The sequence below is a fragment of the Anabrus simplex genome, chromosome 1 (genome assembly GCF_040414725.1).
Source record: "Anabrus simplex isolate iqAnaSimp1 chromosome 1, ASM4041472v1, whole genome shotgun sequence".
Classification (NCBI taxonomy): Eukaryota; Metazoa; Arthropoda; class Insecta; order Orthoptera; family Tettigoniidae; genus Anabrus; species Anabrus simplex.
This window is the reverse complement of record NC_090265.1, coordinates 413,354,064-413,371,223: the sequence shown is the minus strand read 5'-3', so window position 1 is coordinate 413,371,223 and position 17,160 is coordinate 413,354,064. Positions and strand designations below refer to the sequence as shown.

At 42.4% G+C, this 17,160-nt stretch overlaps 2 protein-coding genes across 4 annotated transcripts in view; one reads left to right on the top strand and one right to left on the bottom strand.

Moving 5' to 3' along the window:
• LOC136856870 (transcriptional repressor protein YY1) overlaps nucleotides 1-1,322 on the bottom strand; it is a 136,421-nt gene extending 135,099 nt beyond the window's left edge. Inside the window, exon 1 of the mRNA XM_067135077.2 lies at nucleotides 851-1,322. Coding sequence (XP_066991178.1) covers nucleotides 851-1,310 — 460 coding nt within the window. The 5' untranslated portion in view covers nucleotides 1,311-1,322. The remainder of the gene's footprint in view (nucleotides 1-850) is intronic.
• A 104-nt stretch (nucleotides 1,323-1,426) lies between these two features.
• Nucleotides 1,427-17,160, top strand: part of LOC136856869 (E3 ubiquitin-protein ligase FANCL) — a 180,323-nt gene continuing 164,589 nt past the window's right edge. For all 3 annotated transcript variants that reach the window (XM_067135076.2, XM_067135073.2, XM_067135074.2), the window contains exons 1-2: nucleotides 1,427-1,832; nucleotides 1,947-2,066. In XM_067135076.2, the coding sequence (XP_066991177.2) occupies nucleotides 1,728-1,832; nucleotides 1,947-2,066 (225 nt within the window). In that variant the 5' untranslated portion in view covers nucleotides 1,427-1,727. The remainder of the gene's footprint in view (nucleotides 1,833-1,946; nucleotides 2,067-17,160) is intronic.

Below are 17,160 nucleotides of genomic sequence, written 5' to 3'. Positions count from 1 at the left end.
CTTTCCCTCTACCCAATCCCCTCGATCCCTAAACCGTAACACCACGATAATTAATTGTACAACACAAAAATACGTACGGTATTTAAAAAAAAGATATTCCACATCTAATACTTCGATAAACAACAGTAGCGCTCACCCATATCGTGCGTTAAGAGAAGGTCAGATCTAATTTTTAACATAATTTATACCATTAAAACATAATTCTCCACACCAGCAAATTGGCATGTAACACAGAAAACGTAAACTTGAAAGGCCCTCCAAAAGACACTAGTTCCTCTACTCACGTTCCGCTGTTAGCGCTTTGATCGATTTTTTTTAACCCTATACGAGGAAAATAAGCGCAGAGAAGAACGGTCAGTTTCTATTTTAGAAATAAAGAAATAGCATGAAAATATGAAAAATCCGATAATGTATAACATGTAATCTCATTTTCATGGTTTTTCACACAAAATTCCACCTGTTCAACATACATTATTTAGCACTTGGTAGACGAACTCCCCAACAAGTAGGCTCTTACTACTAAAAATGGCTACCATCCGCCATAACTTAAAAGAAGCCATTTGTAAAATATGGCTGCGCCCTTGGCTCATTCATGGCCGGCGAAGTATCAAAACAAACCAAATTTCTTAAAGTTCGAGGTTATTGACAGGTAACTACATTTAATCTAAATACCTAACAATCGTATGTATCAACTCTCCATTATCGATCGCCACTCCCAGTAAGCTGAGCGATGACGTTTCTAACTCAGGATTCGTCCAAATCGACGCTACGTAAAAAATTCACTCTCGTTCAATATATCCGAAATATCACCTAATTCCACAGAAAACTAACACAGAGAAAAGTTACATACCATCATCTGTTCCAGACGCCCACATTGTCACGGAAAATTCCCCTTCCAATGTTTTGATTTGAACTTGTTTTTGTTCCCACTTTCGAGACTTCGTCTCTGCAAAATCACCCATGGTATGTTCATTTCCTCGGATTTTTCCGCCCCTCTTCGCCTTGCGATTTCCTCTTCTTGATGGTCCTGGACTCGATTCCACATAAATATCACCTTCCGACGGAACTGGAATTTGATCAAAAACCGATAAAGGGTCCCCACTGCCTACAATTTCCTCTTGTGTTTGTAGTATTACTTCTTCACGTCCTGGCTCCGGAAGCGGTTGAAGAGCTATCATAGGCTGTCCTTCCACACCTTCTATCGTCGTTTCAACAGTTTCACATGGGATTTCCACTGGTATCGCTTCAATTTCCACTTCCTGAATATCAGGATGTATTTCTACTTCTGTTATTATTTCAGACGACGCCATGTTCAAAACCAAAATGGCTGAGCTCTTTCTGCCTTTATGAGAGGAGAGTCTCAATCACGTGATATGATTGGTGCTGCTCACTGCGGAATAAATAGTAAGCTACCTTGCACCTTGTTTCTGTACTGTGCAAGCACATGCAAGCAAGTGTTTATAGTAAACATAAACTTTAAAAAGTTGCGGTAACTAGTGTATAACCATAATCACAGTGCCATTACTCTATGTTCGTGTTTTGTGTTCAATCGCCTTCGATGTTCATGTTAACACATAATACGCACTTCTCGGTTGTTTCTCACGTTTACTGGACTCAGAAAATATATTTGTTTACATAGTATATTATGCCATCTGTCAATTAATGGCGGAAAATACGAAGATGAGTCAATTTTTATAGAATCAAATACTGAATAATTTACGTAAAATATGGGTTCACACTTAGAAGACCAGTTGTTAATGATGAAGAAGTTTCCTCTACTCGTGCCTCAGAACAGTACATCTACTGTATACGATGGCTTTTTAAGTGTAGAGGTATGCTTAAGACCATTTCTTGCTACACACAGTACAATGTGTTATAGAGTAGCAATGACTTAGCATCTTGTAGTTTCATTCTCTCTACTAATTCTGTCATTTAACGTATTACAGAAAAGATATTTCCATATTAGTCTAGTGGTGCCCAAATACCCATTGCTGGATGGTATGAATCTACATTGTTCTTGGGAACTTGCATACTTTTTGAAAGACAAAGAAAAGGAGGTACAAGAGGTATGTAAACAATGTGTTACAGATGGGTTTAACGTGGAAAACTGATTTAGATAGCGATAGTTCACCTTTTCAGTGTTTCTGACAAGAGGCTTGTATATTGGGCTGGAAAGCATGATGGACAATAATAAACTTGTGTGAGTGGTCACCTTATACAGTGAAACCTGTACGCAATGGAATCTCATTTACCACGTTTCTTTTCCCCTGAGCTCAGGTTTCCTTTCAGAACAGGTAAACGTGATGTACAGGGTCTTTCATATAAACTCAGACCGAATGCACGGTATTCGTACTCTGTACTACGGCAGTTGCCTCACCCGAACTTATGACGCGTGCGGCCACCCTGCTTTAGGCGTGTATGCAATCTTATACGTAATACAGTCATTAAGTTCTGAGACTTGACACGTGGAGGTAGGCACCCACACGACTCTGTATGTTGCACACAATGCCACGTTACAAGGCGTACACCTACACAGAACTACATGCACCCTCAAAATAGTTGCCGTTGGCCGTTATGCACGTTTGCCAACGTTGGTATAGCTGCTGGAAGCACCGCTGAAAGGAAACACCATGTTTCGTCTCCAGTTATTATCCGGCTGAGCAACGTCGGATCATCGTCAGCACTACTGATGAGGTCACCACAAATCTTCATGCGATCATGACGTTGGTCCTGCGACAGGATTCGTGGCACACTGTGGTGGGTAACACGAGACATATTGAGGTCACCCGTCAGAATTTTTTGGCAAGTGCCATGGCTGACCTCTATTGTTGCTGCGAGATCGTCTGTCGATTGGGAGCGGTTAGCACGCACCAATGCTGCAACGTCTAGGATGTTGCGTTCCGTTCGAACTGTTTGTGGCCGACCAGTACGCACACCATCTTCCAAACTGTCCCGTCCTTGCACAAAACGTCGGTGCCACCTAAACAGAACACTGCGACTCACTGCGTCCTCACCGTAAACCTGCTGCATCATTTCAAACGTTTCTGCAGCGGTTTTGCCTAATTTCTGGCAGAACTTGATGTTTGCCCGTTGCTAAAACTGTGACATGTCAAGGTCCGACTGGCGCATTCAAATCACCGTCACAACAACCACCGTACGTCTGCTTCCAGTAGAGGCACTCACCTGTCACTTGCAGGGACGAAAGACTGACATGGTACAATACCATGGCGCCACCTGTGTGCTATAGTCCACCACAGCGCCGTCATGCGGTCAGTCTCAGAACTTAATGACTGTACTACGTATTAAATCTTACCTTATAAAAGATGCTGGTGGCCTTCCTGGGTTGTACAGGTATTGTATCTGGTAACCACATTCTTGCTGAAGCGAATGACTTCTGCCACTGTAATGTTTTTGATTTAATTGTAAGATTATAAACTTCATCTTAATAAGGAATTAAAATGAAGGTCCACTTATTCAGCACTATTTAATATGATATTAAAATTATAAAATTCTTTTATTAACAACCACCTACTTAGTGCAATATACGTATATGTATATGAGTAGGTGGTTGTTAATAAAATAATTTTATAATTTTAATATATTATCCTCAATATGGTTCCATTATGAGATTAATTTAATATGATGTCAAATCACTTATTTTATTTTAATTTATTATTAATGTTTCTGATTTCGTTAGTAATGTTTTCTTTCAGTTCCTCCAATGGTAGAAATTCAGTAAGGATTACATCACTTTAACCTGGGGGCTTATGTGGAATACCTTGTAGAGGAGAGATGTGTTCACTGTCACAGTTAAGAATCCACCCGCCGTCCCCCAGAAGTAATTTTGCTTTTATAACCTAATACAATTTATTCCGCGCCATAGTCCATCGTCCAGCATTTCCATTGGGTGAGACACAATGGGATATGACATCACTCTTAGCAATGAAGTAAATGAATTCCGTTACCAACCCGCGCACAAGAAATACACAACTGCACAATAAATACACAAGTGAATGCAATCTGTAAAGAAGGAACTCTATTCAACTCACCTTAATATAGGGGAGGGTACAGCACGCTTGCAGCTTTGAAAAACTCGTGCTTCCCCCTATGCTTGATCGTAGACCAATGGCCTATCCAATTCAGACCAATGGCTTTGTCACTAACCTACCCTAACCAATCCAGACCAATGGAGGTGTCACGCAGGATACTAGAGGTCTAGGGCCGCTTCGCGGCTTATAACCTGGGGGCTTATGCCTCCAGAGCCCCTTTGCTTGATCCAGACCAATGGAGATGTCACGTGGGATACCAGAGGCCCAGGGCCGCTTCGTGGCTTCTATCCTGGGGGCTTACGCCCCCAGACCCCCTTTTCTTGATCCAGGCCAATGGTCTAACCAATCCAGACCAATGGCTTTGTCACTAACCTACCCTAACAAATCCAGACCCATGGAGATGTCATGCGGGATACTAGAGGTCTAGGGCCGGTTCTGGGGTGCTTACGCCCTCAGACCCCCTTTGCTTGATCCAGACCATTGGCTTTATCACGAGATTCGTAAATTCAAAAGTAGCGCCGCTGCACTAGGACTAGTTCTTTATATGAACAGTTGGCAGCTCTGTCCACCGCACGATCACGTCCTTCGCGAGACGTGAGCGAGATAGAAACAAACTACAGTGCAATCGCGCCTAGATGTGTGCGCTGGAAAATGTAAGTTGTTCTGAATTTTTGCCACTCCAATGTTTGAGGATTTGTTCAATGCACTTTTTTAGTTTAACTTACATGTAAAAATCACACCCTGTTAACTCTGGAGAACAAGAGGGAAATATACCAGCACTGATCACTGTTTGCAAACACTTCCGAGATTATAAGAAGGGAACCTTCTGTATGAAGCAGGGGCTGAATCTTGTTGAAACCACCTACACAATTCCTCTTCTTCCGTTAAATGATGGAAGAACGGCGTCAAAATATCATCTTGGTACCTCTCTTCTGTCGTCTCGAATAAAATATGCCCAATTATTCATCTTGCACTAACACCACACCAAACACCAATCTTCCTGTCATAATGAGGGACTTCACAAACACCATTAAGACTTTCTGCATACCAATAGCAAGAATTATGACTGTTCACATGACCATTAAGATGAAACTGGACCTCATTCAAAAAGAATACAAGTTCTGGGTCGAATAAACGATCATTTAGTGATGTAAGATACCACTCACAATATCTCACTCTTGTGGCTGCATCAGCAGGTTTTAAACAATGGGCCCATGTAACTTGAACCTGTACGGTTTGATGTGTAGCTTTGTAGCTCTGTGTGCAGAAGAAACCGAAACCCCTGCTTGTGCTAATTTTGTGAGTGATTTATTCGGTGACTGTCCAAGATTCGCACCAATGTCATCGAGCTTTCGTCTTTTAAAACTGTTCGTGGGCATTCTTGTTTTGTTTTTTATTTTATTGAACACTGAGCCAGCAGTTTCAAATTTATTTACAATTACTTGAATTTGTGCTTGTGAAGGTGGCACTTCACCAGAAAATTACTGAACAAATGCATCGCATGCCCGTCGAGCAGACTCGTACTTAAAATAACTTTTACATACGAAAATGCACTGTTGCAATGATAAGTCTCACCATGTTAACAGCTGAGATTCAGACTGGTGACCCATGCTTGCCAGGTTGAAAACACGTGCAAGTTGCTTGCAAGGTCAAGAACTATGCGCACGCCTCCCATACTTCATCTGTCGTAGCGCAGGGTACAAACACCATGTGTTCGGTCTGGGTTTATATGAGTGACCCTATGAGGTACATTGCACTCACATATTGTGTATGAGGGGTTCTGCACAGTAGCCTGAGATGTTTTACAGTCACTTTACCGCATTGTGGATCTCTTAACGATAAACATCAGGCTTCTGTATGCTGTACTTTATTGACTGTTACACAAGAGAGATCCTACAATAAATGTCCTTTTCACTGCTTTTCATGTAGGCGTACATAAGGAAGTTAAATTTCCCATAATAATTATAATTTGTTATATATACGAGAAATTATTTCTGGACATAATTTGTAGGATTGTGAACATTATTTCTTTATTCAAAAAATAATGCCAGGCTGCGTAGCTCAGACGGTAGAGCTCTAGGCTTCGCAGGTTCGATCCTGGCTCAGTCTGGTGATATTTGAAGGTGCTCAAATACTTCCTCGTGTCAGTAGATTTACCAGCACGTAAGAGAACCCCAGCGGGAAAAAATTCCGACACCTCAGTGTGTACGAAAACCGTAAAAGTACATGGTTAGCGGGACGTATAACTAATAATATTATTATAAATTCAAAAACTTGTAAACAAATCAGCTCTTATCATAAATGAAAATTATACAGATAAAATTGTACATTTTCCACTGTATGCTGAGGAAATGTTTTCGTTTCAATGTTGGGAAGGTTCTGCCAAGTACAGGTACTTTTGTACATATTTTAGTTTTAATCTCATGGGGCCATAGAATATTTCCGTTAATACCAGGTTTCCACTATATACAGGTTCCGTTGCAAACACGTTTCTCTGTGTGATGCTTCCCCTAAGCTAATTTCTGCAGCTGTTTGGTTTATCTCATCTCGTCACTGTATTACTATTATCACTTACATTGCAGTTGAGAGATATCCTGGTTACATTGTTTGCTTAAGAGTAGTATGATTATGATGATCATCATCATCATCATTGTACAGTTCCAGTTTCCCAGGTACTGTTAATGAGCCTCTTCCACTTTTTCATGTCCATCCATGGGGTTTTAGGTCTTCCTGCAGGTCTTTTCCCTTCCACCTGTCTTTCCAAATTTATTCTGGCTGTTCTTGTAGGCTCTATCCTCATTACATGCCCATTCCACCGTAGTCTGGATGAACCGATTCGGTCTGATAGGGATGTCTTTATACCGGCTTGTTTCCTTACCTCCTCATTTCTTAACTTGCCATCTTGGTCTTCTGGATTGTGGATCTAAGAAATTTCATCTCCGATGCTTGCAGTCTTGATGAATCTCTTTTTGTGAGGGTACACGCTTCAGTACCATAGGTCAATATTGGTATGAAATAGTAGTTAAACATGATCAGTTTGGCCGGTTTTGGAATCATGTCATGCCATAAAAGAGTTCTTACTTGTTGGTAGAATTCGGATCCCGTTTGCGCTCTGTTTGTAACTTCCTTTCTGACCAAATTATCACTGGAGATTACACTTCCAAGATAAGGAAAACTATCCACACACTCTAGCTGGTGGTCTAGTTTTACACTTGCTGGGCACCCTTCTTTGTTGACTGCCATCACCACTGTCTTGGTCTTGCTGATGTTGAGGTTATATTTCTGGAAATGGGCTTTCCAAACATTGAGTCTGGTCTGTAATTCCTCTTCTGTTTCACCCCAAATCATATCATCAGCAAAGGCCACAGCATTCAGTTCACCTAACTTTTCCTTGACGTTCTTCATTATATTGTCCATAACAGTGATGAACAGTAGTGGGGACAGTTCACTTCCTTGCTGAACTCCACTCTTGGTCTCAAACAATGATGATCGACCTTCCCCAATTTGTACACAACTAGTACAGTCTTCGTACATCATCGGAATTTTCCTTACCAGTCCTTCAGGCACATATCTTTTCCTCAGGCACTCCCAGATGTTATGCCTTATAACACTATCATAGGCCTTTTCTATATCCAGGAATACAATGGCCAGGTTCTTGCCTTTCTCCCAATACTTTTCCATCAGCTTGCAGGTGCTAAAAATTAGATCCATTGTTGATCTGTTACTTCTGAATCCATATTGCTCCTCCTCTAACTGTGGTTCAATGATGGTTCTCAATCTCCTGTCTATGATCTTCTCTAGAATTTTTAGCCCATGAGACAGCAGTGTTATTCCTCTATAGTTGGTGGGTTTCCATCTGCTGCCTTTCATAAACAGAGGAATTATAACGCCCTTGCTCCAATCTGCAGGTATTTTGTAGTCTGTGCAGCCATTCTATACCCTGGATGCCTGCTGCCTTTATCATGTCCGCATTCACTTCATATGCACCTGATGATTTTACTTTAGGTAAAACAATTTTTTGCTAGTGGCTTTACCTACGTCACACCGACACAGGTAGGTCTTATGGCGACGATGGGATAGGAAAGACCTAGGAGTTGAAAGGAAGCGGCCTTGGCCTTAATTAATGTACAGCCCCAGCATTTGCCTGGTGTGAAAATGGGAAATCACGGAAAACCATCTTCAGGGCTGCCGACAGTGGGATTCGAACCCACTATCTAGCGGATGCAAGCTCACTGCCGCGCACCTCTTACTGCACGGCCACCTCGCCTGGTGGCATAAATTTTAAGCTGTCTCAGTTTCTGTCCAGGTGTTGGGGAGGTTCCTCATTGTAGGCTTGGATTTCCGGTTCTCTATTTTGTTCTTGAACAGGTCTATTCAGTAAGTGGTCGAAATGATTCTTCAGGACTTCTCTCATGTCACTTTCTGTCCTAACCAGATTTCCATTTTCATCTTCGAGTGCCTTTGTGGTATTCATTGACTTCCTTTTACCTCTGATAACACTATACAGCAGTTTCGTATTGCCTTTGCTGTTTTCCTCCAGTTTCTGAGTGTATATATTCCATGCCTTGGTCTTTTCTTCTATAACTGTTCTTTTAACGTCTGGTTTGTTGTTTCTGATCTCTGCCTCGTCTCTAGTAAAATCCCTTTCTTCCCGCAAGAGATTTCTTTCCCTGATTGCTGCTCTCGCTCTTTCATTCCACCAAGGTGTTCCTTCTCCCTTGTTTTCATACTTGTCTTTCCACAAACAACAGTTGCTTCGTTAACCAATGTGTCCCTTAGTCTGGCCCATTCTGCCTCTTCATTTTTCCTTACATCTCTTGGTAACAGGGTTTCTATCCAGTTCTGATACTCAGTTCTCCTCTCTGTTTTCTGGAGTTCCCATACTTTGATTTTTGGCATTTTCCCGTTCTGTACTTTTGGCACATAGATGTTTCTCAGGTCCGCTACTAATAGACGGTGGTCATTTTCAAGACTCTCGCTGGTTGTTACTCTGACATCTGTTAACATTCTGCTCCTTTCTTCATCTGAGATGACATAATCAATTACAGTCTTTTTTAGTCCATCCCAACTATATTGTGTTATCTTATGGCTCTGTCTCTTCTTGAACCAACTATTTTTCACCACCAACCCATTCCTCATAGAGAAGTCAAGGAGATGCTCACCTTCTATATTTCATCCACCATGCTCCTCCAAAAAAGAAAGAAACGGTGGGCAAGAGCGAGAGGCCCCGACGTCCTCTTGTTCGATCACTTTCTGGAGAACCTATTTCTCCCAGGAAGAAGGCCCACTGTACTTGAACAATGAGATCACTGTCCGCGGAGGGTCCAGTCACCGCGCCTCCTTCTTCTCAGGAGACAATGGAGACTGAACCACTCACTGTCGTGGATGGTGATTGCGACAAAAATGAAACCGATTTAGATGGTGGAACCTGGCAGGTAATGGACAAAAAGAAGAGCAAGAAAATGCTCTAATTTCGAAGTCTTACCGATCCACACAAAGGCACTATTGCAGTGAAACTGCAGTAGTTACCACTGTTGCCTAGCTGAGTTACGTCAATTGATATTCGTCTATGCGGCCTCCATAGTCTGTCTACAGGAATCTCGTTTGAGACCTGGACACGACACGACTATGAGAGGATACAGTCTTTTTTCCAAAGACAGAGTAGCTATGGATGGCGCGGCAACTGGGGGCGTTTGTACCCTAGTTCGTTCCGACATCTTTAGCGAAGAAGTACCGCTCCATACTCAGCTAGATGCAGTTGCAGTTCGCACTCCGTTGCCAGTAATGACAACGGTTTGCAACGTGTACTTTCCACCGGATTATAACCTTGATATTCGTGCACTGCAAGATTTGATCAGTCAGCTGTCTCCTCCTTATCGAAGTACAGAATGTGCCCTCAGTACCCAGAATCTCCATTAATGGAGATATAGTTACGATTCCTTCAGTCATTGCAGACCACATCGCGTCACATTTCGCAGATACGTCCAGCTCTAGGAGATACGACCCTGCATTTCTTCCTATTAAGCGCGAAGCAGAGGCACACCATCTCTCTTTCGCCTCTAGTGCTTCGCATCCCTACAACGTGCCCTTCACGGAGTGGGAGTTGCGGAGTGCGATTTTACATGGCTACGGTCCTCTCCCAGATTGACTATGGAAGTGCGGCTTATGGCTCAGCATCAAAATCTACACTGAGCCTTTTAGACAGTATTCACCATAGTGGAGTAAGGCTGGCAACGGGTGCTTTCCGTACTAGCCCCATTCCCAGCCTACTCGCTGAAGCAGGCGTTCCACCTTTACGAATAAGGAGGCAGCAGTTACTCCTTACGTACGCTGCCAAAATTCGTGAAATGCCGCTACATCCAAGCTATCAATGCATATATCGTACCCAATACCACCAGCGGTGCCAAGACCGGCCGAATGCCACACGACCGGTTGGGTTTCGGATTGATAGCTTGTGTCATGATTTGAATATTGATATGGGTGGTTGTCTTGAACGAACACTTAGCGAGGTACCTCCGTGGTTGGTTCCGCGACCGAATATACGTCTAGATCTGCTCCGTGGACCCAAGGTGAACACGGATTCCTCCGTTTATCGGAGGTATTTCCAGGACTTGGTTCACCAATATCCGGCTGCGAGACTTATCTTCACAGATGGCTCTAAAATCGGAGATAATGCTGGTTGCTCTTTCGTCATTGATGATATGAGTACGAAGGTCTCGCTCCCTAAAGTATGTAGCGTGTATACTGCAGAGCTTTACGCCATCTTAGAGGCTCCGCAGTTTGCACTGCGTGACGAAAGAAGCCACTTTCTTATGCGTACCGATTCGTTAAGCTCTCTGCAGTCTATTGAAACCTGTTTCTCACAACACCCACTGGTACAGCAGATACATGACCTAGCCAGGTTATGGAATGCTGGCAACAGAATCACTTTCGCGTGGCTTCCAAGCCATGTTGGGATTGCGGGAAACGAACTTGCAGATGAAGCTGCAAAGGAAGCTGTACTTTTACCTCCAAGACCAGTCATTGTACCTGCTAAGGATATTTGTTCTCAGCTACGTCGAACAATCTTGGCGTCCTGGGAATCGGAGTAGCTAGATATCCTAACTCCCAACAAGCTGAGAGCAATTAAGAAGACAACTACCGTGTAGCGGTCCTCTTTCCGACCTTCACGGAGAGAGGCCATAGTACTATGCAGGCTGAGGATAGGTTATTTACGATCCGCACACTCTTACCTCCTAAAGAGGGAAGACCCCCCAGTGTGTTTTTGTGGTGCCGACTTCACCGTGGCCCACATCCTCACAGAGTGCGCCGATCTCTCTGGCCTAAGGCGGAGCCTCGGCCTGCAGGAAACACTCGAACGCATACTAGCCGATGACGCGACTACTGCTGATCACGTCATCCGCTTTATGTGCGACAGTGGACTTGTCAAGGGTATATAAATTACAAGTGTACTGTTATTCAGGGAACGTACGTTCCCTTTTGATACGTTAGCAATCCTATCGGCCTAATTCTATGATTGTTTTTGTTTTATTTTGTACTCCGTTTCCAAATTCCTTTGTTGAATAAACAATTTTGTTTTATATTTTAAATTTCTTTTCCATTTATTTGTTCAGAGAGGATGATTACCTCATTGTACTTCCTCTTAAAACAAAAATCACCACCACCACCTTGCATTTCGTCTCATTTCATACCGTTAGGGGCCTGCTGACCTAGATGTTAGACCCCTTTAAAGAACAATCATCATCATCAACAACACACATCTAGAATTATTCTTACTTATGTTGTTTTTGTTGTTGTTGTTTGAGTCATCAGTCCATAGACTGGTTTGATGCAGCCCTCCATGCCATGCTATCCTGTGCTAACCTTTTCATTTCTACATAACTATTGCATCCTACATCTGCTTTAATCTGCTTGTCATATTCATACCTTGGTCTACCCCTACCGTTCTTGCCACCTACACTTCCTTCAAAAACCAACTGAACAAGTCCTGGGTGTCTTAAGATGTGTCGTATCATTCTATCTCTTCTTCTCGTCAAATTTAGCCAAATCGATCTCTCACCAATTCGATTCAGTATCTCTTCATTCGTGATTCAATCTATCCATCTCACCTTCAGCATTCTTCTGTAACACCACATTTCAAAAGATTCTATTCTCTTTCTTTCTGAGCTAGTTATCGTCCATGTTTCACCTCCATACAATGCCACACTCTACACGAAAGTCTTCAAAAACATCTTTCTAATTCCAATATCAATGTTTGAAGTGAGCAAATTTCTTTTCTTAAGAAAGCTCTTCCTTGCTTGTGCTAGTCTGCATTTTATGTCCTCCTTACTTCTGCCATCGTTAGTTATTTTACTACCCAAGTAACAATATTCATCTACTTCCTTTAAGACTTCATTTCCTAATCTAATATTTCCTGCATCACCTGCCTTCGTTCGACTGCACTCCATTACTTTTGTTTTGGACTTATTTATTTCCATCTTGTACTCCTTACCCAAGACTTCATCCATACCCTTCAGCAACTTCTCGAGATCTTCTGCAGTCTCAGATAAATAAACAATATCATCGGCAAATCTCAAGGTTTTGATTTCTTCTCCTTGGACTGTGATTCCCTATCCAAATTTCTCTTTGATTTCCCTTACTGCCTGTTCTATGTAAACATTGAAAAGGAGAGGGGACAAACTGCAGCCTTGCCTCACTCCTTTCTGGATTGCTTTTTCTTTTTCAAAGCCCTCGATTCTTATCACTGCAGACTGATTTTTATACAGATTGTAGATAATTCTTCGTTCTCGGTATCTGATCCCCATCATCTTCAGAATCATAAATAGCTTGGTCCAATCAACATTATCGAATGCCTTTTCTAGATCTATGAATGCCATGTACGTGGGCTTGTCCTTCTTGATTCGATCCTCTAAGATCAGACGTAAAGTCAGGATTGCTTCACGTGTTCCTACATTTCTTCTGAAGCCAAATTGATCTTCTCCCAACTCAGCTTCAACTTGTTTTTCCATTCTTCTGTAAATAATACGTGTTAAAATTTTGCAGGCATGAGATACTAAACTAATGGTGGGGTAGTTTTCACACCTGTCAGCACCGGCTTTCTTGGGAATAGGTATAACAACATTCTTCTGAAAATCGGATGGGACTTCTCCTGTCTCATACATCTTGCACACTAAATGAAATAACCTTGCCATGCTGGTTTCTCCTAAGGCAGTCAGTAATTCAGAGGGAATGTCATAAATTCCTGGTGCCTTGTTCCTATTGAGGTCACTCACACCTCTGTCAAACTCTGACCTCAAAATTGGGTCTCCCATTTCATCAGCATTAACAGCCTCTTCATGTTCCAGAACCAAATTATCTACATCTTTACCTTCATACAACTGTTGGATATGCTCCTGCCATCTTTCTACTTTGTCTTCTTTCCCTAGAAGTGGGGCTTTCCATCTGAGCTCTTAATATTCATACACCTAGATTTCTTTTCTACAAAGGTTTCCTTGATTTTCCTGTATGCAGCATCTACCTTTCCCAGGACCATACAGCCTTCGACATCCTTGCACTTCTCCTTCAGCCAATCTTCCTTAGCTACCTTGCACTTTCTATCCACTTCATTTTTTAATCGCCTATATTCTTTTCTGCCCTCTTCATTTCTAGCATTCTTGTATTTTCGTCGTTCATCAATCAGGTCTAGTATCTCCTGAGTTATCCACTGATTCTTAGTTGATCTTTTCTTCCTTCCTAACATTTCTTCATCAGCCCTACTGACTTCATTTTTCACGACTCTCCACTCTTCCTCTATAGTGTTTCCTTCAGCCTTTTCATTTAGTCCTTGTGCAACATGTTCCTTGAAACAATCCCTCACACTCTTTTCTTTCAACTTGTCTAGATCCCATCTTTTTGCATTCTTTCCTTTCTTCAATTTCTTTAACTTCAGATGGCATTTCATGACCAACAAGTTGTGGTCAGAGTCCACGTCTGCTCCTGGGAAAGTTTTGCAATCCAACACCTGGTTTCTGAATCTCTGCCTAATCATAATGAAATCTATTTGATACCTTCCAGTGTCTCCAGGTCTCGTCCACGTATACAGCCGTCGTTTGTGGTGTTTGAACCAAGTATTGGCAAGGACTAAATTATGATCAGTGCAGAATTCAACCAGCCGACTTCCTCTTTCGTTCCTTTGTCCCAATCCAAATTCTCCTACTGTACTACCTTCTCTTCCTTGGCCTACCACTGCATTTCAGTCTCCCATCACAATTAGATTCTCGTCACCTTTTACATATTGTATTAAATCTTCTACCTCCTCATATATTCTTTCCATTTCGTCATCCACTGAACTAGTAGGCATATAGACCTGCACTATTGTGGTGGGCATTGCTTTGGTGTCTATCATGACGACAATAATTCTTTCACTATGCTGGTCATAGTAGCTTACCCGCTGCCCTATTTTCTTATTCATTATTAAACCAACTCCTGCATTTCCCCTGTTTGATTTTGTGTTGATAATTCGGTAGTTGCCTGACCAAAAATCTTGTTCTTCCTGCCAACGTACTTCACTTATACCAACTACATCTAACTTTAGCCTATCCATCTCCCTTTTCAGATTCTCTAACCTACCACAACGATTTAAACTTCTAACGTTCCACGCTCCGACTCGCAGAATGTCAGTATCCATCTTCCTGATGATCGCCCCCTCTCGTGTAGTCCCCATCCAGAGATCTGAATGGGGAACTAGTTTACCTCCGGAATATTTTACCCGGGAGGAAGCCATCATCAGTACATCATTCATAGAGAGAGAGCTGCATGTCCTCGAGAGTTAGTTACGGCTGTAGTTTCCCGTTGCCTTCAGCCGTGTGGCAGTATCAACACAGCTAAGTCCAACTCGTTGGCTGAACGGTCAGCGTACTGGCCTTCGGTTCAGAGGGTCCCGGGTTCGATTCCCGGCCGGGTCGGGGATTTTAACCTTAATTGGTTAATTCCAATGGCACGGGGGCTGGGTGTATGTGTTGTCTTCATCATCATTTCATCCTCATCACGACGACGCAGGTCACCTACGGGTGTCAAATAGAAAGACCTGCACCTGGCGAGCCGAACGCGTACTGGGATATCCCGGCACTAAAAGCCATACGACATTTCATTTCAACACAGCTAAGCCATGTTGAGTATTATTACAAGGCCGTATCAGTCAATCATCTAGACTGCCACCCTTGCAACTACCGAAAGGCTGCTACCCCCCTTTCGATGAACCATTCGTTAGTCTGGTCTCTCAACAGATACCCATCCGATATGGTTGCACCTGCGGCTCGACTATCTGCATCATTGGGACACGCAAGCCTCCCCACCGCGGCAAGGTCACGTGGTGTGAGAGGAGGATTCTTACTTATATAGACATATTAAAATGGAGACTATGTCAATCTGGGAAATGTGACCGACCATTTTCTATGTTCCTATTGGCCAGAGCAGTTTGTTATTGTTTCTGATAGATTTCACATCATGCATGGCCACAGGGCTGCCACATTCTGTGAAAATAATGAAACCGCAAATTTGAAAGTGTCATAGCATGTTTTGGATGTATCCGTGATGTAAATACCGTGTATTAAGTACAGAAGGAACAATATTCGTTGATTTTTTAGCTAGACCAATGGTCTAGTCACTAGCCAATACTTTGGCAGGGAATACTAGAGGACTGTGGGCCGCTTTATGGCTCTAAACTGGGGGCTTTCACCTTCTGACCCCCTTTGTTTGCTCCCAGACCACTGGTCTTGTCACTAGCCAATAATCTAACCAAACCAGACCAATGGCCGTATCACTATCATCACCTAAGTTGGCAGCCTTGTTACTGTGTCGTTCAAGCCACTCTGTGTTGTATTTCTATCCTCTCTTTTACACCCCCATTAGTAAATGTCGTTCATCAGCATTTTGCCGTACCTTTGATTTTGGTTTTAATTGATCCAGTATCTATGGTTAATGTTAAACTGTTTTACATTTTTTGAAACAAGTCTTAGTTTTTATAATTCTGGTTCTTTTATTGACTAGTTGGTACTGTAGGTCCAGGGTGAAAATATGAGGGCCTGCAATGCGGGCGGGCCCGAACCTTTAAGGAGCCCCGCAGATTCTTTGCAAAATAGCATATATCTAGCCTAATGTCACTCTGCATTGGAATGGTCTGGACTGTTTTGTAAAATCATTAGAAATAATTTATTTTTACATTTTGTACCAAGAGAAATTGCCATTTGGTTGCATATGTCGGCAGTCATTATAATTATGTTGAGTGTAACACCCCACAGCTGTAAAGAACGCTTGCCCTTGCTGTCTCTCACAACACTGCGACATGGTCCTCACAAAAGACTTGTACCAAATTATTTAAAAATAATTATAGCAATGAAAATTGATACCAAAATACCATATTTTAGTTCGAAAATGATACTTTCTTGATGTGCAGTGCAAAAATCGTATTATGCACAAATTTTGCTGAACAATTAACTTTTGCTGCACATTTATTCGACAACGATGTATAATGCAAAATCAGAAGTTGGTATAGTAAGAGGGTGAATCGAAAAGTAAGTTACACTAGCTCGCCGCAAGAGCATGCTGTGTGTGTGATCATGGCCAATACGGGGTAAACTACAGTAACTACTGACATGTCCAATAGGAAGGTTGGTGTAATATCCAATTGTGTTGTGTGTGCAGAGTGAGCTAGGCTCAGTGGCGCAACTGTATGTTTACTCCAAATTGGAGGTGCGTGCAACGATCAGATTTCTATGGGTTAAACGGCTCAGTTGCATGGACATTCATCGTGAAATCACTGCTGTATATGGTGAGCATGCAATTTCTCGTCCAGGTATTGTAAAGTAGTATGAGTAATTTGATGCACGGATCTCACGGACGAATATTGCGAAGGCAGGCCCGCAACATCCAGTACCGTTGCAAACGTTGACCGTGTGGATGGAATCATTAGAGAGAATCCACAAAAAACACTGCAGGAAATTGCCAGTATGCTGAACATTTTGTGTGGCAGTGTGTTCTCCATTGTTTACCAGCACCTTATATTTCATAAACTGTGTCAAAGATGGGTCCCAAGTCTGCTCACCGATGGTCATAAGGGACAACGTTTCCATTC